Source organism: Salminus brasiliensis, chromosome 15, assembly GCF_030463535.1.
Source record: "Salminus brasiliensis chromosome 15, fSalBra1.hap2, whole genome shotgun sequence".
NCBI lineage: Eukaryota > Metazoa > Chordata > Actinopteri > Characiformes > Bryconidae > Salminus > Salminus brasiliensis.
This window is the reverse complement of record NC_132892.1, coordinates 21,043,066-21,064,419: the sequence shown is the minus strand read 5'-3', so window position 1 is coordinate 21,064,419 and position 21,354 is coordinate 21,043,066. Positions and strand designations below refer to the sequence as shown.

At 42.1% G+C, this 21,354-nt stretch overlaps 1 protein-coding gene across 3 annotated transcripts in view; it reads left to right on the top strand.

Annotated features, from left to right (window-relative positions):
- The window catches only part of LOC140535998 (protein O-glucosyltransferase 1-like), a 24,380-nt gene extending 3,026 nt beyond the window's left edge, over positions 1–21,354 (top strand). Inside the window, exons 2-18 of one of the 3 annotated variants that reach the window (XM_072657598.1) lie at positions 155–245; positions 899–1,042; positions 1,133–1,268; positions 1,456–1,577; positions 2,503–2,562; positions 2,761–2,860; positions 2,962–3,020; positions 5,523–5,690; positions 6,617–6,673; positions 6,977–7,120; positions 13,916–14,182; positions 15,283–15,448; positions 16,368–16,456; positions 16,554–16,621; positions 17,040–17,118; positions 20,304–20,414; positions 20,962–21,354. In XM_072657598.1, coding sequence (XP_072513699.1) covers positions 155–245; positions 899–1,042; positions 1,133–1,268; positions 1,456–1,577; positions 2,503–2,562; positions 2,761–2,860; positions 2,962–3,020; positions 5,523–5,690; positions 6,617–6,673; positions 6,977–7,120; positions 13,916–14,182; positions 15,283–15,448; positions 16,368–16,456; positions 16,554–16,621; positions 17,040–17,118; positions 20,304–20,414; positions 20,962–21,106 — 2,006 coding nt within the window. In that variant the 3' untranslated portion in view covers positions 21,107–21,354. Of the gene's footprint in view, positions 1–154; positions 246–898; positions 1,043–1,132; positions 1,269–1,455; positions 1,578–2,502; positions 2,563–2,760; positions 2,861–2,961; positions 3,021–5,522; positions 5,691–6,616; positions 6,674–6,976; positions 7,121–13,915; positions 14,220–15,282; positions 15,449–16,367; positions 16,457–16,553; positions 16,622–17,039; positions 17,119–20,303; positions 20,415–20,961 lie in introns of those variants that run through there. The other 2 variants (XM_072657599.1, XM_072657601.1) reach the window with 2 other exon arrangements.

Genomic DNA, 21,354 nt, shown 5'->3' with positions numbered 1-21,354 from the left:
TGTGAGGTATAAATAAATCATTCTCTTAATTTGATAAATAATTCCCTCGATTTGTTAAATTGGTCCCCTTTATTGGAAAAAAGTTGCAACATACAAACATTATGCTTAAAAAAAAAGTATAAATTCTTTTTTTTTTTCTTTTTTTTTGCTCTAGACACAAGATGGCAGAAATATCTGAATAAGATCTCTGAAGCAACCCAGACGTACCAGCCATGCAGCCAGGAGAACTGCAGCTGCCACATCAGGTAAAATCTTTTTTTTTTTTTTTTTTAAAAAGCTGATAACATTGTATGGTCATTATCTTATAGCAAAGGATGCGTTTCAAATTCATTCCCACCCTGCCATGTTCTTACCTTGCACATCATCTCTTCCATCCAATTTTGTCTGGTAGAAGAATTAGATGTGCGAACAGCAGTTGTGTTGGTCATCCTCTAGTCCTTCATCAGTGGTCACATATGTTGGCTGGATATTTCTAGGCGGTGGACATAATTCACACTGACAAACCACCACCATGTCAGTCTCACTGCAGTGCTGAGAATGACCCACCTGCCAAATACTACCTGCTCTGTGGTGGTCAGTCCTTTGGGCTCCTGAGCATTGAAGAACAGGGTGAAAGGAGGATAACAATGTATGCAAAGAAACAGTCTGTAATTATAAAACTACAAAATGCTCCTATATGGAGAGTGGAGTTGATCTAATAGAAAGTGTACAAACAAGGAAGTGGTGTTAATGTTATGGCTGATTGGTGTAAAGAGGAACATACAAAATAGCATTGCCCACAGCTCCCTTCTTATTGGACTTGGACTTGTGTTCATACATACAAAAAATCCTCATGTCTCTGTCCAAACAAGGTCCTTTCCGATCTCTCCCTCACTTCTTTCCCCTCACTTGGTTCCAGCGTCCTGAAAGACGACCTGCTGCCCTTCAGAAATGGCATATCGAAGGAGCTGATGTTGGACGCGGTGCAGCGCGGTGTGGGGACGCACTACCAGGTTATCGGGCACAAGCTCTACCGAGAACAGGACTGCATGTTCCCAGCAAGGTTGGTGCAGTACGACGTGTATGTGTGTTTGTGCTTGATGTGTTTAATGTACTTGATGTGTGCTAAAGTGGAATTGTCCTGTGAGTGCAGATGCAGTGGAGTGGAGCATTTTATCCTGGAAGTGATTGACCGACTGCCGGATATGGAGATGGTCATTAACGTACGTGACTACCCTCAGGTGCCTGGATGGTCTCAGCCATTGCTGCCTATTCTCTCCTTCAGCAAGGTGCGCCACTTACAGTCATACACAACTGAAGGCTTGTGGTCATATCTTGGTCATCCTTCTGGTAGAAATGGTCTTCACAGCTGGCTTCATGTCAGTGAACTGGCATTATTTTGAAGGCAAGCCGCGGTTTAACCCTAAATCAAACATCACTTTTAAAAACTTTTAGGCTCTCCTATATATTTTTCAGACACCAGACTACCGAGATATCATGTACCCTGCGTGGACGTTCTGGGAGGGAGGTCCTGCAGTGTGGCCCATTTATCCTACTGGGCTGGGACGTTGGGACCTGATGAGAGATGACCTGAAAAAGTGAGTTTTATCCATTTATCATAATCAGGAACTAAAAAAACACTTGGTTCACTTGGTTGCTTGCTTTCAAGGATTAATTTACGATTTACGAGTCTAGGTCAGACAGGTTAACCTGACAAGTTTGCAAACAAGGCAAACACAATGCAGGAACAGTGTATTACTGCTGTATCAGCACACCCTGTTCTTCACAACTGTAGCCTTAAGCGCTACAAAGATATCAGTAAACAAAACACAGCATGGAATGCAGCAAGCTTTGCCAAAGATTTCCACTGATCAGCCATTAAAACATTCACTTCACGGGTGGTATTAATAACCTGGATTTTCGTGTTACAGTGACAACTGCCAAACGGTTAGGGGATATATATGGCATGAGTCAGTTCTTGAAGTTGGTGTGTTGGAAGGAGGAACAAATAGCCAAGTGTAAGAATCTGAGTCAAATTGTGATGGCTAAACAACAGGTCAAGTGGTCCAAGGAACCAACAGGGTCATGAGCATCCAAGGTTCATTGATGCGACCTATGAAGGGCCCCATCTCACAACTTACAGGGCGTAAAGGATCTGCTGTAACGTCTTGGTGAAAAGTTCAGGCTCTTGGCAAACGGTTGCTATGATGTTGCTAAGTGGTTGTACGTCCTAAGTGGATGCTTAGTGATTGCTGTGACATTACTAGGTTGTTGCTGTGGCATCCCAGGTGGTTACTATGATGTTGCTAAGTGGTTGCTTGGTGAAGCTAGATAGTGGCTATGGTATTGCTAGGTTGTGGTTGTTTGTGTTGCTATGGAATTGCTATGGTGTTGCAAAGTGGTTGCTATGGTGTTGTTGGATGGCACACTACTATGTCCACATTGCAACAAGTCACTAGTGATTAAATGTAGTACTTTACTAACCTCTCTCTCTTTCTCTTTCTCTTTCTCTCTGTCTCTCAGATCAGCTACTCGATGGCCGTGGAAAAAGAAGAGTTCCAGAGGATTCTTCCGAGGCTCCAGGTGACTAATGATCTTCGCTCTGTAGTCTTGCTTTTCTGAGGAAGTTCTGTTCTGCTAGTGTCAGCTGTTACAAGATCACTGTAGCTTTTTGGGACAAAGTGAAACCATCCATACACTAGAAAAGAGCAATGCTAGGCTTCGGTCGGCATGGATGAGCTTTGTGAAGGCAGGCTCTGACCTCTTTCGCTCCTCACTCAGGACTAGTTCGGAGAGAGACCCTTTAATCCTGCTGTCCAGAGAGGCTCCTGACCTGGTGGATGCAGAGTACACAAAGAACCAGGCGTGGAAGTCTGAGAAGGTCTGTTTACCTATTGTGTATAATATGTTTTTAGGTAAAAATGACGCTTTATTAAATTAAATTAAATTTTATTTATTTATTTATTTTTCTTCTTCTCGTAGGACACTCTGGGAAGACCACCAGCCAAAGAAATTCCTCTGGTTGACCACTGTGAATACAAGTAAGATCCTGCGTCTCTGGACACATTTTCAGTGCATATAAACTAGGGACGTATAAAAATATTGATATCTCGATAGAAGATAGAAGTATTGCCAATAGAATTGGACTCTCTGGAACACATTAACATGAACAATTTGGCACCGTGCCTAATGCCAGGCACAGACTAGAGGGGTATAAAGCCCCCCAGCATTGAGCTGTGTAGCAGTGAAACTGTGTTCTCTGGAATGGTGGTGCTCCAACCAATACGTAGAGCACAGCAGAGACGGTTACTCCAACAAAAGCAGGATGATTTCAAGAGAAGGAATGAATGAGCAAGTGTCCCAATACTTTTGTCCATATAGTGTACGTATCTTACCTCCAGATTCTTACCAGTGCACAGCCCTGTTGCAAACAGTAGCAGTAGCCCCTGGAAATTGGTGGTGCTGTTTAATGAGCCGAAGACTGTAATCGACCAGACTTCATGTTTATGCTGGTTGAGTCTGAGAAACACTATTCTACATTATTCCAAAATCCCCTCAAAATGATCTAGTCCTCAGAATTTTGGTATGGTATGAAATTGTAGCTTTATAGGAGAAAACAGAGGTGATCTAGTGTAAAGGGCAGCTAGTGTGTTCAGATGCTGATACAAGATCTAAAAGCAGCCTGTAAGAGCAAATGCTGAAGTGCAGCTGCTGGAAAGTGCCTCGTTTCTCATATTTGTCAAGAGCTGAGAGTGCTAATGATGCGTGATGTTCCTGACACTGTGCTCCAGGCTGAATGTCTTGTCACAGCGAACCAGGTTGATACTGATATTGAGCATAGTGTGCTGTCTGCTCTCGCTCACAGCAGTGATTCTAGGGCAGAATTCTTGACAGTTTTACCTTTTTTTTTTTCTTTTTCTTTTTTTGCTACAACTGACCACACAGTTCTACACATTGGTCTAGATGAGGATTCCCCAACCCTGGTGCTGGAAAAAACCCTGACCCACACACTTCAGAAAGTGCTTGTTAATTAGCTGATAATTAGCTAGATCAGTCGTGTAGACAAGTAGGTCCCTAATGGAGGGAGAAGTTGCTGGGGTCAATCTCATATCTCTAAGTGTTGCCTCCTCCATTCCTCTCACATCCATGGGTCTTGCAGCCCATGACCCAAGCTTAATGAATCAGTTCTATTGCGTTTAAATGTCCATACAGCATGCTCATGTGAAAAGCCGGGTGGTAATAGGATATAACTGTTTAAAGCCAGGTGATAATAGGATAGAGGAGTTTAACACTATGCCATAATAGGATAGAAGTGGATTCCTCAAGATGTTGGAAACGTTTCTTTTGAGATTCTGGCCTATGTTTACATAACAGCATCACACAATTCCTGCAGATTGATCAGGCGTGCATTCAAGCTGCGAATCTGACGTTTCCATCACATCCTAAAGGTGAGGTTCTATTGGATTTGGATCTGGTGCCTGAGAAGACCACTGAAAACAGTCAACTCATTGTCATGTTCATGAAACCAGTTGACTGGTGATGACTTCAGAATGATGATAGACCAGGTCACACAGCAGACGTAGCCGACAGTTACCCAACCCACTTGTTAGTACTCTTCCCCATCACATGTAATGCTCCTGACACTGGGAGAGTGTGAACTGACGCATGCACAACCAGCCACCTCCTCTATTCAAACTGCCACTAATGCAACATCACCGGTCCACCAACGCACTCTGAGGAAAGTGCAGGGTACCCCCCCCCCCCAGCTGAAGCGATGTGAGGGGGAGAAAACGCCTTCTACCCACCCAGAGAAAGCAAGGCCAATTGTGCTCACTCTGGCTCCGGCTGCTGATGGTAAGCAGCATGACTAAAGATTCCAACCAGGCCATCCGTCCAATCCTCAGGCCATCGTGGCAGCGATTTAGTCCACTGGAGCACTCAGAGCCTGTTGGCACCAAATTCTGACCCCACCATCTGTGTGTCTCAGCAGAAATTGAGAATCATCAGACCAGGCTACATTTTCCCGGTGTTCAGCTGTCCAGAATTGGAAGTCAGTATGGTCTTCTGCCGTTGTAGCCCATCCCTCTCAGGGTTGGTGTTGTGTATTCCGAGAGGCTTTTCTGTTCACCACAGTTGTACAGAGTGGTTGTACAGAGTTACTGCAGCCCTTCTGTCAGCTTAAACCTACACTACCTACTGACCTTTTTCATCAATAAGGCGTTTCTGCCCACAGAACTGCCTGTTGGCATTTTTTCTTTATTGCACCATTCTGAGTAAACTCTAGAGACTTATGAACTAAACTGAACTATGCCTTATAAATTAAAAAAGAAAAAGGAAACAGCCGCTTGATTTTCTCTCTTGTAATATTGTCTCACACTTTCCAGTCCTAATGTAACAGTATGACTTTGTTCACAGACTGTCTAATACTACACAAAATCTGATTCACTACACAAAATTCTGTCTCTTGATGGTAGTAAAGAGGTTACTATAGCCTTATAGTTCTCTATTCGCAGATCCTTATCATCTGTCTCTCTCTATACCAGATACCTCTTCAATTTCCGTGGGGTAGCAGCCAGCTTCCGCCTCAAGCACCTGTTTCTTTGCGGCTCCTTGGTGTTCCACGTCGGGGAGGAGTGGGTGGAGTTCTTTTACCCTCAGCTCAGGCCTTGGGTACACTACATCCCTGTCAAACAAGACCTTTCTGACCTCAGGTGACCTGCACCATCCCCCACGGCCATCTGCTTTCTGCTGAAGCTGATTACCACAAGTGCATTTAGGGTGCAGAAGTGTATTACATGGGGATCAGGGGGTATAAATGTCTGCAAAAAGATTTGTTTTGCTGTTCAACAAGATTTCACCACAATTTCATTTGATTTGATTTATGTTGGCATAATTCAAAGCCGTCCTTCTGTGGCATCACTCAAAGAACCGTTTGATGCACCTCGATTGTTTAGAGTATTAAGTGACTTAAAACGCATAATACACCGCTCAGCCATAGGATTACCACCAGAAACAAGTAAAGTGAAAGACATTGATTATCTTCTTATACAGTGGCATCTGTCAAGGGGTGGCTATACTAGGATAAAAAAAAATTGGTCCAAGTAAGAACAACCAGAGAACTGGTGGCAGGGTCATGGGCACCAAAGGCTCATTGATGTGATCCATGGATGCCCCACCTCACCTCACAACTTACAGGACTTACAGGATCTGCTGTTAATGTTTTAGTGCCAGATACCACAGGACATGTTGTGGAGTCCATGCCTTGAATGATCAGGTCTGTTGTGATGGCACAAGGAGGACCTACTCAATATTAGGCATAGGTACTAATGTTATGGCTGGTCGGTGTAGTATTTTGGAATGAGAATGTGGAAGATGAGATGAGACAGTATCAAGTCTGCTGATATGCCTGTTGTATCAGCACACTGACTTTGCATTACCAGAGTAGATGCACTGAAGGCTCTTTGCAATAGTTTGCAGTACCTGCTTGCTGTTAGGACTCTGTATTACAGTTTTTTCCATAATTCTTTGTGGAGTTTGATATCTGTGGTAGAAATTTAAACTAATATTGGTCATTTTTAGAATTTTAGCTCCAGTTCCTTAAATTCTTACACATTCTCACAAATGTGTGTTTATACAGGGAGCTGCTGCAGTTCGTCAAGGAAAACGACAAAGTGGCAGAGGCCATTGCAATAAGGTAATACAATCTCGCTATCCCCAGACTACTTAGAGATCTGAACCATATTAGAGCCTTAAATCCAGGGTGGGCAACTCCAGTCCTGGACAGCCAGATTCCTGCCCAGTTTTGTGTCTTTCCTGCTCAAGCACACCTGCTTTAACTCTCCTGTTAATTGCCAGGTTTAAAAGGTCTGTTAGAGCAGGGAAATCAGTAAACTGACTTCAGTAATCCAACCCAGTGTTGCCCACCCCTGCTTAAATCTTCATTCTTCTCATACTGCACGCAAGGTTGCCTTTCTAAGACGTCATTGTGTTCCTTTAGGGGTCAGGCGTTCATAGAGGATCACCTTCGGATGGAAGATGTGTCCTGCTACTGGGAGAGGCTCCTCACTGACTTCAGCAAGCTGCTCACATACAAGCCCAAGCGCAAGTCCAGCTACAAGCAGGTCACTCACAAACCCAGCAGGTCTGAACTTTGACCCGCAGCACTGTTTCATTGTTTAGGTCCAGACACTCAAGATTGTCCATCGTTCACACAAATGGCTTTGGCCACTGGCTTTGGCACGCGTAAAAGCTACTTTAAAGAACCCTGGCCGATTACAGAGGATTAGTTTGATAGTAGTTAGTTTACATACAGATTAGGCTAGTAGTAGTTACTGAGTGATAAGACGTTAAGATTAATAACTGAATAATAAGATTAGGGGGAGGGGCGGGTTGGACCCTTGTGAAGGTAAAGAATCCATATTGAAGGCAGCTCTGTCTAACACGACGAATGTTCCTGTCCAAAGCTGTTACTAATAGCCAAGAAGTGAGGAGTTAGTTAGAAATTAGGTTTGGTGGATCCGTGTACACAGTCGTATACAAAGACTGGACCACTAGGTAAATAGGTAAAAAATAAGTGCACGTCCGTTGCAGGGAATACACTTTTTTGTGCATTTTAAGGCACTCAATTAAATTAATTTAGCAATTGTGCTCTAAAATGTGCAGAAAATGGCATATTCAGCATGATTTCCCATAGAGAAAATCAACCAAACCTGTCCTCTGACCAGGGCTGCTTATGACTGTAGTCTTTTTGCATACTCTGTAAAGGCAGCTTCCTCACTGATGCCACTTTTCTGCAGCTGTTCAGTGTGTGTGCGCACGCAGTGTGTGTGCACACTCCTTTCTCGGTCATGTTCAGCGGTCACTGGAATTGTCGGCCTTTGATTTGCTGTTTCTCAACTTTCAAAGCCTCATCTGAAGGTGCTCATCTGTGAATCCGTTCATATTTAAGTGACAGTTCTGTCGAAACCCAGCTTTCCCTTTCCCGCCAGGTGTACTTCATCAGCCGAGACATGTTTTGGTCCGAGGTACTACGGTTTTTAGCTATGCAATGTACTTTTGTCCAGTTGTATAGATGACAGTAGGCCACGCAGTGTTAGAAACCACACAGACTTCATGCAGTTTGAGGCAAGTGTGTAATTCAGGCTTGCGGTTAGCTACGTTAGCCTTGCAGCTCCAGTGCAAAACTAAAGAACAGACATCAAACCTGTCTAGGCTGATCAACTACATTTGCAGTGTTTTTAGGTTTCGAGGTCGACTGGTTCTTTTTTTTTTTTTTTTGTCCAGGGACCTACATCTGTCTCACAGCAGTCATTGTCTATAGAAAAAAATATTGTTGCAAGATGAAATCAGATTTGTGTTTTCAGACAGAGTCGTCAGTCTCAGACTCTTGCTTTTTTATTTCCTGTGCTTTAGTATCTGTAACCAGACCTGTGACCCAGTGAACACAGATTTATAAGGAGGCATATTGCTGTCTAGCAATAAAATGCACTTCATGTCATTATTACATCAAAATTATGAAAAAATAAACATCTTGGTATTACGAGAAAATACGATACAGTAGCCGTTAAACATGTGAACGAAGCTGCCCTTTCGCAATTGCAGGGAACAGCTGGAGATTTTCTGCGTCGGACACATTCTTGCTCATGTTCAGTGTGGTTTCGGCAAGGGGCGGAGCCTGTGTAGCGCATGCAGGAACATGGCATGACCCACTGTCGTGGACTTTGTACTGGGGTGAGGGGCTGGCAGGATAGTGTGCGGGTAATGTCCAGTACAGCTGCGTTTACACATACAGCTCCTCTGGGCAGTGTCCGAAAAAAGTTCTGGAAATGGGCATAGTGCAAAAGGTTGATGGTTATCTGCTCCAGAGAGTCTACTTATTGTACTGGCAGTGCTTCTCTGCAGGGACTAGACAAGCTGTGTGTTTGTGTGCATTTGCATGTCGGTGTCAGCAATGGGTGCAACTTAAAGTGGCTGAATGCATTCATTAGAAGGGGTGTCCACAAACATTTGGACATACAGTATTGTGTATGTCATAGTGTATGCACATCTGTTTTGGCTGCCAGTGTATTATTGTCGGCACGACCGCAGTCTTTACTGCCCTCTACTGGTCAATACATGGAGAAACAGATCCTTATGAATGAAATGCCAATGGAGCACTGCACTGTAAAAATGAGGGTGCTTCAAAGGGCAGAAGGAAGGCCCTCCACAATCTCGGATCACTTGTACAGAAATGGTTGTTCTATGGCATTGCTCTCCTGTATTTTAAAGAGTGCACCAACAAACCAGCCTCTCCCTAGTGATGCTTAGGTTCATCAGCAGGTAGAGGAGCCAAATTCAGAATAGACGTGCCACATTCAGACATGAACAACATTCTTTCTTTTTTTTCTTTTTCTTTTTTTTACCATCAGAGTAGCACCTCTCAAATCACACCTGCGCTCTTCAGTTTAGGGGTAATGATCCAGAGCCACATTGGCACTGCAACGTTGAATATGTTCTAGTATTCTTCAAGTATGTTAGCAATATGTTGATATTTTGTGTTTGGCTCTATAGGTGAAGTGTAAACTGCGCTCCGTTGAGTTTATGGTCCGAGTTGCAACAGACAGGCCAAAAGCCAAAATGGCATTAAACAATAAACGGTGAACTGAAGCACAGGGTGCTATTACCTCTTCATGTGTGTTCTTTTTTGTTTTTGTTTGGTTTTTTTTTACATTCAGACGCTTGTGTTCCTACTAAATGCTCTGAAACGATGCTTGGAAAATATTTTTTTTTGCTTTTGAGACCAAATAAATAGTATTTTCAAACATTTCGGCACTTGTTCATTTTTATATGATTGCTATTAAAGGACTCATATTATGAAAAACTACAATTATCAAATTTTTCAAGGTTCAAAATGTAGCCTGTATCACTCCTAAACTGTAGAAAGAACATTTTGTGATTTATTTATTTATTTATTTTTAAAAGATGCATCAAAAACACATTTACATATGTAGGCCAAAATCTGCTGATTTAATTGTTGCTAATAACTTGGTGCCAGATACCACCGAGCACCTTCATAGGGCTTGTACAGTGAGTTGTTGTGGCACGCATATGCTGATGGACTTATGGAGGTTCCCTGTGGTATCTGGCACTAAGACATTAGCACCAGATCCATTAACTACTGTCAGTCACGTAGTGGATCTGACATGAAACGGATGTGGATCCAGCGCATCCCACAGAAAAACACCCATCCAAGCGAAGTGTAAAAGAAAGCTGACCACACTGCCTTCTGTCATTACTCCAAGATCCAGCCCAAGTGCTTGTGTGTCGGTAGTAGGCACTTTTGATGGTGGACTGGGGTTAGCATGGGCACTCTTGGGTGGTCTGCAGCGACACAGCAGGGTGTGAGACACTGTGTGCTGAGGTTTTCCTCCCGGACGCTACTGCCATCAAGGTTGGAGAATGTCTGTGCCACAGTAGCCTTTCTGTCGATTCTGCCCAAATGAAGTGGTCACTTTTCCACTGACCACTTCATGAGATCCAGGACCTTATAGATCCACTGTAGCTGGTGTACAGTCACAGGCTGTAGCCCATCTGTAATCACAGACAATTTATCAGCCACCCTTGTCATAATTGGTCAGTTTCTGACCACACGACCACTGCTGACCTAAGATTAAGTGGATGTTATTCTGTACACTGCAGGAACACTACATGGTAAGCTTTTGAGCTCCTTTAATAGGAGGAATTCATAAACGCTAGTGTTGCTTCTAGGTTGGGAGTGGTCTACGACCCAAAATATTCACCCAAGAATGGCTCTGTGGTCAGATCGACAAATGGCTTGTGCTCTTATTTAGGGGGACGCATGTTTGATGGCTGGTTTTGGGTATTTAACAAAGTAACAAAGCCCTTCTCTATGGTTCTCCTGTCCTGTCCTCCCACCATGCCACTGAGTCCATTATGAGCTGAACCAGGTGTCTGTGGCTAATTGAGAAATCCTGCTTGAGAAGTGGCCCCAGGGTGGACTTGATGGATTGTCTGTGTTTCTACCAAAAGTGTCGACAAAAAAAACCCTGAGGATCTTAAGAGGACGGCCACAGAAACATCCAATTCTAGTCATTTAGAGAAGGAGCGATATGCTTGAATTCTGAAGCCGGTGTAGCATTAGATAACGTACAGGGTGATCTTGAAGGGCACCAGGATGGCCCCATTTTATGTAGGGCCTTATGCTGAGGACATTAAAGCCTATGTTTAAACGGGCTGTGGCCTATTTCCTGAAGCAGGATTTGTCACTATAAAGGCCAGAGCACACTGTTAACACTAAGCATGTCAGCACTGGGCCCTGTGTTAACAGAAGTGACAAGCCAAATGAACTGGAGGAGAAAGGGAGTCTTTCAGCAGTCATAGGTAAGAAAAACCTCAGGCAAAGGGAAAGTCTGTCTGAGAGGAAAATCAGGCTTAAAGGACTGAAGCCCAAACGTAGATCAGCCAAGACATGTAAGTTTAACTCTGCAGGTAAGAAGCTAAAGTAACTGGCTAACATGTAATGGCTGTATGTGATTTTGGCTCCCAGGCCCTTTACTCGTTAGCTACATTAGCTAGCTAGCTACAGTACATTTGTACACTTCACTTTTTAGTGAACGTCCTTCAGAAAATTTGCGTTGTGAAATACTAGTACCCCACGATGGCAATTTGACCGTTTAACGCTCGGTAGTGCTGGGAGTTCATCTAAAAATGAGTCGACTCTCCGATTCCAGCCATTTCGGACGAGAGAGTCTACTTATATGTATGGACGCCCCTTTCAACAAAACACACATTAATAACATATACTTGGTAATAAATTGAACATGGCAAATAAAGCTAAATTTAATATTTGTAGCAAAACGTTGTCCTACAAACAGTGATTCTGCTTCTTTCCCCTTCCATTGAAAAAAGTCAGGTCAAGTCTAGACCGAGCGATTAGTCAGTAAATAACCAGAGTTTAAACTCCAGTTAGCCTGGCTAAGATCTATTAGGTCATATTATATTAATAATATTCATTAATTGCACCTGAGTAACAACTGAAGTCGAGAGACTTCAGTAAATCCAAAGAATCATTGTTTGGAATCGACTCCTAGAGTCGACTCCACTGCTTGCTGCTCAGTCCTCAACCGCTAAGCGTCGCTGCAGGAGCCAATCCACGTGTTTTGACATTGTGGTGGAGGACGAAGGAGCGTTAGATGAGGCAGAAGGTAAACGAGCTGTAGATAGATGTCTTTGCTCTGATGTGTGCGTCCGAGGCGTTGTGTGAATATATTCGGTATTGCGGCAGGACAGGGTTGGTAGGACATTGTGATTCACGGGACGAGATACACGCTGATTGTGAATTCAGCTCGCCGGGTTCGGTAGTTAGCATTCCGAGGCTGAGTCCCAATGAGCTTCACGCTCCCTATTGAGGGAACTACGTAAGTGATGAAACTGCGGTTTTTGCACTTAATCAAGCGTCTAATAGGGAGCCGTGTTGCCAATGACTGAACCTAGAACAACTTTCTTCTAGAAATGCTGCTCGATTGTGGTCACAAGTCGCTATTTAAGTACTTACGATGTGCACTACACAGGGAGTGTGGAGCCATTTTTGAGATTTGGCCCTGCTGTCCTGAAGCTAGGTAAGCTCTGAGGTCACTGAGCATTCAGTGCAGCGTTCGAGTGCTCGTCGGAAGGTTGTCAACTAGCTAGTGAATACAACTTCACCCAGATCGGGTGATCGTATACTAAGCATGGAGATCCGTAAGATATCACAAAACAACTCGTAAACTCGTGTTTCATCTAGAATATCGAGTTTCGACCTCAGCGGCTGGTCGGGTTCAATTTACGAGCGGTACAACCGGTAGTTCCCAGTTCCCGACAGCACTTGAACGCTGCATTAGCTCACATAGCAGTGCCTGGATTTCGTTAAAGGGACATTTTCTGTCATTACAACGACTTGGTTGCTAAAATTACAGAATTGTCTGAATATGATACGATATTAAGAGCTAGTTTTAGAGTTTTGTTAGTTTTAACTGTAAGCACAATGTGGATTGTAGCTCGCTAGATGCTATAGAGTTGAAAACCCTGTGAGACATTTCCACTAGTTTCCAGGACTTAAGTAATGGTAACTTATGATGATTTTAGAAATGTGGCACAGAAAAAAAGTTAAGTGCATTATTATTATTAATTCTTATTTTGTGAAAGAATTTAGTCACCTCTGAAAATCTCTAGATAGCTAAACTATATCTATAATTAAAATATTATTAATATATAATGGATACTTTAACTTTCTGTAACATAAACTATATGTCCAAATGTTTGTGGACACCCCTGCTAATGAAAGCATTCAGCTACTTCAGTTTGCTCCCATTGCTAATGTGTAATGTCAGGTGTGGGCTAGAGGGGTATAAAGCTCCCCAGCATTGAGCTGTGGATCAGTGGAACTATTGGAAATGATGGTTGATGCTTTATCCATTACTTTTAGGAGGGGTTGGGGTTGGGGATGAGGTGGGGTGGTGATCATCCAACATCCTGACCTCACTAACTCTGTCTTGTTGCTGAATGCAATCAAACCCTCACAGCAATTCTCCTCCAAAATCTATTAGAAATCCTTCTTTCCTGACAGTTACTCCAACAAAAGCAGGATAAACTCCATTTAATACTGTTGAATATTATATTGGTAGAAACATTAAATGAGCAGGTGTCCCAATACTTTTGTGCAAAAAATGTAGAGTAAAAAGGAATAGCACAGTTCTCTTAAGGCTTACCTTAGACCCCTCCTCCTCTTATTACTCTATAAATTCCTCCATATTTTCCAGCAGCTGCATTGCTTTAGGTGTCAGCATACAGCCTGTCTCCATATTCCTTTCCCTGAAGGCTTGGCATGTTGGCGTAGCCGTTTCTGAGTACATGAAAACATCCTAACCCCTGGCCATGTGTTTCTCCCACCCCCCCACAGTGATTTAACAGCCCACTGGAGCGAGATGCACCCAGAGCGCCCCTTTACATGCACGCCCGGGTGCGGGGTGAAGGCGACAGACACAGCCTGCCCCAGGGCCTTTCACACCGGACTGCTTTGGGACCTTTTCAGGCTCACCTTGCCCAGAGTGCATGCAGCTGAGAGCGCGGACACACAGCCTGGCACCACCGCTCTGCCCAAACATCTGGGCAGGCCGGATTTTCCAGACACGGGATGGGACCGCATTAAAGACCTATTCCAGAAAGAGTTCGTATCACTCTCCTCTCCCTCTGCATCGTAAATTGTGAGAATTTTGATTGACCTGTTGACCATAGGTCAGATAAGCTGCATCAGGACACCTGACTCCTATGCAGTTGATATTAGAGCTGTAGCTGCATACAAATACAGTATTCAGAATTTCTGCTGTAAACTGACAGAAATAGTCTCTGTCAGGCTAAAATCTTTATTCTTCAAATGGCAGCTTCACAGAGGAAGGAAAAAACCTTGTTAAAAGTCTTTTTGAACATTTTGGAACATTTCTATTGGTCCATTCATCGTAACATTTTGACAAAATGTAAAGAAGAAATTATTCAATTTATGTGGTAAAATGGGGGGGGGGGGGTTGTGTGAAATTAATAGGTCTCAGTATTAGTGGGAAACATCTCATTACTTTAAACAGTTCAAAACTTTTTATTCTAATTTTATTAATTTAATTTTGTATAAATTTTCTTTATTATGTTTACTGCAACTCCAGTTTGTTAAACAGTCTTGAAAGCAGGGGGTACAGTTGTACCCTGAGCCTACCTAATGACTGCTTATGTAGATGAGCGTTAATGTTAATATTAATATTAATATGTTTTAGATCATTTCAACTCAAACTAAAAAGAAATTTAAAAAATAAATAAACAAGAAACTTCAATAAAACTGGAATCAGAAGTTAAAAAGGTAAAAACATGAAAAGTCGGTCAACGTTTTACAAATTAAAATTAAGTTTAAAATAACTAGGTCAAAGTGAGATTTTGAAACAACTAAATAAATCCTAAACTTTAAAGTGAAGTGAAAGTAAGATCAAATAATGAAACTAAATTGAAGCTAAACCAACTGAAAAAAGGATCATACTTATAGTAACTAAAATTGTCATACGAATAAATAAGTAATGAATAAATAAAAAAAACTGAAGGGTAAAATAATTAAAATCGGGTCAAGCAGTTACAGGCAGAGTGGAGGTCCACTTAAAAAAAAAAAAGTAAAAAAGGTTTGCATTTTTTGTTCAGCTTTTTTTTTTCTTGTTTAAGAATTTCTCTTTTTTTGACTGTGTGATTAGAAGTTGTGCAGTCTGCCTGATCTTCACTACATTACTCTTCTAGACCTGGGCAGCAGTACTCAGAGGAGCTGACGAACATCTGGACAATGGGTGGAGCGTCGGCTCTGGTGGGACTAGTTTATGGAGGCCTTCCAGCAGCCCGCCACGCCCGCGAGAGTTTCATCCGGCGGGGCCAGGGGGAGGTCTACAGCAACAGGGTGGAAGCAGTGGTGAGAGGAAACGAAAGCAAATAAGGATCACTGCATTCCATTCATATCGACAGATAACCTCAAAAAGTTCATCAAAGCAGTTCAGTCTTATTCCTTCCTCTCTGCAGGATCTCTGTTAATATATTAGAATCGCTCTTGTTCTCGAAAGACCGGCTATTATCATGAACTTTTAGTTTATCTACTAACGTACAAATGTAACGTTGTGTTGTCATTCTGTAATCCTATTAGGAATTTCTGGATTTTGGAAAATAACTGTTATCTCTCCCTGTGTCCAAAAGTGCCCAGTGCATTTAGTCTGCATTTAGTCTTATTCTATATAATTATAATATAGCTACAAATATTTAAATAATTGAATTGTGTAGTAGTACACAATGTACACAAATGTACCTACAGTGTTCTTGTTACAGTACTAACACCTTAACACTCGCAGCTGCAAGTCGCCATAGTGGCGTAAACCAGCCAATAAAAGCAGAGCTTTTTTCACAACCCCCACATTAAAAGAAAATCAAATTTATTCAATAAAATTACAGTTAGAAATTCTACAACAGGATGGTAATCAGATATGTAAAAATGCATGTAGGCATTTCACCTGACCACAGTCACATACTTACTGTTTATCCATCATTGAACAGCTTAAACTTTATATTACCTGCTCTGATTTTGGAATGGCTAAAACAAGCCTCATTTTAAATGCATTTCTGGCTTAGGAAGTAAAACCTGAGCCGATGGATCACACATCGTACAGTCCGTCAGAAATGCCATTGTTCCAGGCTAAAGTTCAGAACACTTCACATCTCCTTAACATCAGCCGAGGCATATATGATCTGTCAAATACAGAAGACTCATCTGCTTTACCTGCTTGTTATCTCTACTTCCTCAGAATCACCCACTGTGGTTTTGTTGTGCTTTGGTTCTTTAGCTTGCGGCCCGTAATGCAGCCATCAGAGGATTCGTGAGGTACGGGTGGAGGTGGAGCTGGAGAATAGCTGCTTTCGTCACCCTTTTTAAGTGAGTTTTTGAGTTTTTAATCAGAAGGAATTGAGTGATTACAGCTGCAGCGGCTCCAGACTGTTCTGACCCGTCACTGCTTCTCTTTTTCTAACAGCGCTGTCAGTACTGGCCTTTCTGTGTACAGAGACAAAAACACCATAAGTAATTTCTGCGCAGCGGGAGGTAAGGTCCTTCCACACAGTGACTCTGTACGTGTCAATGAGTGTGCAGTTATTCCTGTCAGTTTATTGCTCTGCTTAAATGTAGTTGTATAGCTATGTAGTTAACTATGCAGTTACCTAAATATCGAGTTACTTTTACAGCTGACGTCTGCCGCCTTGTTGTTTTTGTGGAGTGTTTGTTTTCAATTTGGCAAAAAGAAATAAAAAATATCTTGCAAAACAAGACTGTATACACTGTGTACATCATAAAAATGCAAGTGATCAATGATCAATCCATGAAAAATTGAAACAAGCTTATTGCCGAGATAACAGTGACTTCCAAGAGGGTCTTTTCCCACAGCTGTTCTAGTTTAATATAAAGGATGTTTGTGTGCTTTATGTTTAGTGACATCAGTAAGACCTGTTATTTCTGTGTGTAGCTGTAACCGGAGGCTTGTTCCGGATAAATCTGGGGCTTGGGGGACTGGTGGCAGGAGCAGGTCTTGGAGCTGCTTTGGGGTGAGTGAGTAAACTCTAGCATTATTTCACTACAGCTATCAAAGTCAGACTCTAATTTAATTATTGACAACTATCATTAGAAATGTTTGAAAGGGACAAAATCAAGATGCTGATCAGAGCAACATAAAGTAGCGGTTAATGCACTGATGTGTAAATAGACGGGCCAAATTGGACAACTCCAGGAGCCTAGGGCTGTGGGTTTGATGCACTCTCCAGCCCCAGTGTTCTCCCCAGGACTGTGTGGGTTTTGTCCAGGTACTCTGATTTCCCTCTGCCTCCCACAAACACACGTGGTATATGAATTTGCTGTGCTAAATTGCTCCCTAGGTGTGAGTGAATGGGTGTATGTGCTGTGTTCTGCGATGGACTGGCGCCTTGTCTAGGGAGTATTCCTGTCTTGCGATCCCACCACAACCCTTCACAAGGAAGAAGTAGATAAAAAGATGGATAGGTGGATGGATATATTCCTATATTTTATTTACTTATCTGCTAATATCAATATATAATTATTGATAGATAGATAATTACATATCAGTTATCATTTAAACATGAAGAACATCGCAAAGTCAAATCTAATCTAACCTAATCAGTCTCTTGCGTTTATTCAATAAACGTTTAGCCCTAACTGAAATGGTTTTAGTTTTATTAGCCATATCAAACTGAATATCTCAACGACAGTACTGATACCTTTAAAGCATCAGTATGCAACAATTGTACCATACAATAACAGCTTCAAAGCTTCAAAGTTATTTTGATGAACCACATTTTGATTTGGTTAGATATTAAATATTTGTGATTATTGTTATTGTTATTGTGTTATTACTTACTAATTGAAGAACGGCTTTTTATTAAAAAACACATAGCTAACTAAGTATTTAATTATTCATTATTAATTATTTATTTAATTGATTAAAAAACATATAGCTAACTAGTTTAACTCCTTAAACCCAGCGTGTATGCCCACACTTCAGTTCTTCCCCCTTATAACCTTTTGACTCCTAAGCTGGAACCATGTGGGACTCTACCTTAAAATAACAGCTTTAAAATCACTGTATTGCTCCACTGACTTTAATAGTGAGAATGGTGTCTCTGTCATTGTCACTCCATGCTCAGCACACTGCTGACCACTGTGTAACTTTGGTGGAGCTGCACAAGAGCTGTTGCAAGAACGTAGTCATATTTGTGTAAAATCGTGTAGTATTCCTTTACCTCTCAGCTTGTCAACAAATACACGTTTAAAGCTGTCCATGAGGGGGAGCGCTAAGCATGATTACTGCAGGGGGAGCCCAGGAGTATATGGAAAAAATGTATATCACATTTATATCACATTTTACGATATACAATATTTCTTGCAATATTTTGTCACATAGACAAAATCCACCAACAGCGTAAAAAAAAAAAAAAAAAAATGCTATTCAAAGTACTTTCCCATACTAAGTACCGGAATTTCTTCTAGCGTGTAGAACTGTAGCTTTCTGCATGCTGCTTTGCCATTTTTTATATTTTGACATAATACGAATCTGGCAGTTGTTCTTTATATTGTATAAAAATGACTCCAATATAAAGTGATGACCTAGAATGAAATCTTTTTACATTGACTTCCATTAAAAGTTAAGGTTTTTATCTTCTCCTGGAAAGTTGTGGTGTTTTTTTTGTTTGTTTGTTGTTGTTTTTTTTTTTTGGGGGGGGGTTGACAGCAATAATTACGCTGCCCTTCTTGTTGGATGCACTGTAAAACTTAGTAAGCATGCTTGTTTTAAAATGTACTTTTTTTTCCCCAAGCGCTTTAGCTCGCTGGACCACTCTGAGCCCTGGAGTTTGTGACAAACTAATTAACTTTTGATGAGGATTTATTAAGTATCAAATAAACGCAACATTGAGAAATGTTGTTATTACAGGAGAAGAGCAGGAGCAGATTTATTGACCAGTTAAATAATGAGCACAGTTCTCACTCTTGAAGTTGAAAGGGATTTAGAGGAAGGTGTTCCCAAAGGTGTTGCCTTTTAAAGACACATGTCTGCATATCTGTCGCTAAAACACGCACACACTCATACACACATGCATAGACACGTCCCATCCTCAAGCCGGGGCGCTATTTAGAGCGTGATGTGCCGACTGGATTAGCTGCCTGGTTTCATTTCACCGCCTGCCTTGCTGCACCTGGCCGGGCACTGGGGCAGTTTACACACAGGTGCCGGTCAGCGCGCCAGTACCAACAGCGCCTGCTCCCAGGCACACACACTCTAAAACAGCGAGCACCACTGGCTGGAGTGAAAGAGACAGACGGAAAGGCTGAGAAGAACAGGCAAAAAGAGAGGTAGAAGGGGGGAGAGAGAGAAGGAAGTGATGCTGAGTGTAGAGCCAGGAGCAGGAGAGAAGATGGAGGGATGGATGGAGAGGAAATGGAAAAATGACAGCGAGGTTTAAAAAAAAAAAAAAAAAAAAAAATGCAGTGCAGCTGTTGGATTAGGCACTCGCACAGCTCTGCCCTCAAGAGTTGGGCCTTCTGCACGGCACATGGGTACCTCTGGCACAGTGTGTGTGTGTGTGTGTGTGTGTGTGAGAGAGTGAGAGAGTGTGCGCAAGAGAGAGTGAAAGGGAGATAGAGGGGGGGGATGCAAATGGACACCGAGGGTTGTGGGGAAGGGCGCAGCTGGCCAACAGAACGCCCACAGAAAGAGTCATGGAGGGGGCGAGGGGGTTGAAGGGTGATTTTTGTGTGTGTCTGTGTGTGTGAGAGTGAGTGAGTGAGAGAGTGTGAGGCAGGAAGAATACAGAGCTGCCCGGGGGCAAACGCATCTCTCAAGAGGGAGTGACAGCACTGAGAGTGAGGCACTCAATCTCCATTCTCAGTGCCATTGTCGCTGATGCCGGTCGAAAACTACAGGACTCTTTTTAGCCTCAATTTACCTTTTGCTGACGTGCACTGTAGGGTTGCAAAAACCATATCTGGGGATTTTCGCCCAAACCAAAATCACTCAGCTTCTGTTTAGACATCAGAGAACAACCTGAAATACTACAAAAAATCTTTGTTTGGCACCTTTGAACAGGGCTTTACTGACTCATACAGCTGATACAGTTCTTAGCTGATAAATTGCTTTAACTGGAATGAAGCCCCTTAACAGTGTGAAAAGAAAGCTGTTTCTGATTTGCTGTTTCTGAACTATCAACTGTTGTCCTTTCAGTTTGCCGACTGGGGCATTTATCATCGGTCTACAGAAGCTTAGTGGAGAGACCATGCGAGACAAAAGACGGCGAGAACGGAGAGAACAGTACGAGTTGAGGGTGGCTGAATGGTACGTTCCTGCATCACAGAAATAGGCCCAATAAGCCTGTAGAGTCTGATTTTCGAACAGTGGTGGATAATAGAACCAGGAGGTTCTGGTGATCTACAACATTAAAAAAATATATATAATGTATTTATATATATATATATATATATATATATATATATATATATATATATATATATATATATATATATATATATATAATATCTATCTATCTATATATCCATGCTAAGGGGAGCAACGAATGCGTGGGTTAATTGGCAGTACCAAAATGCTGGGAGGAAAGTGTGGAGTCCCCAGCACCCCCACACCACCATACAGATACCTCTCCAGTTTACCACAAAAAAGCATTTGAGGCCTAAACCTTCTCAAAACTCATAAAACTATCTCTGGTGCATTGTTAACCACCTTCTAAGCTTTTAGAGGCATTAATCTTTTTAGACGTCTAGTTGCCATCACCTCCACCACTTTTCAATTCAGACACTAAGTTCTCTAGAACAGAATTTCAGGACAAACCAAATCTGCCTTTTTTATTGTTATTTTTTTTTTGTAGGGGCAATCGCTTAAAGCTTACAGATGAGCTGGTTGTGGGAGTAAGTGGGTGCGTCAGCAACCCTGAGATGGACGTTCAGCGAATTGAAGAGCTGCTTAGTCAACCTAGAAATGAAGGTTCTGCCGAGCCTTCTGATGACCAGTGACCAGAGGCCTGACTTCTGGGATTACAGACATATTACATATGAATTTTCATATGGTAAAAGAGAAAACACCACACCAGCAGGAGAAGATATGCCTTTGAGCGGAGCCCTGCTGGTTGTCCTACATGTATGTTTGAAGGACTTCTCAAATATAAGGTGTATATATGGTGTGTTTGTCTGTTTCTAAGACTGTTTAATATGTGAATAGGATACTGTATAACTGTATGACACATAAAAAATGCCAAACGCCA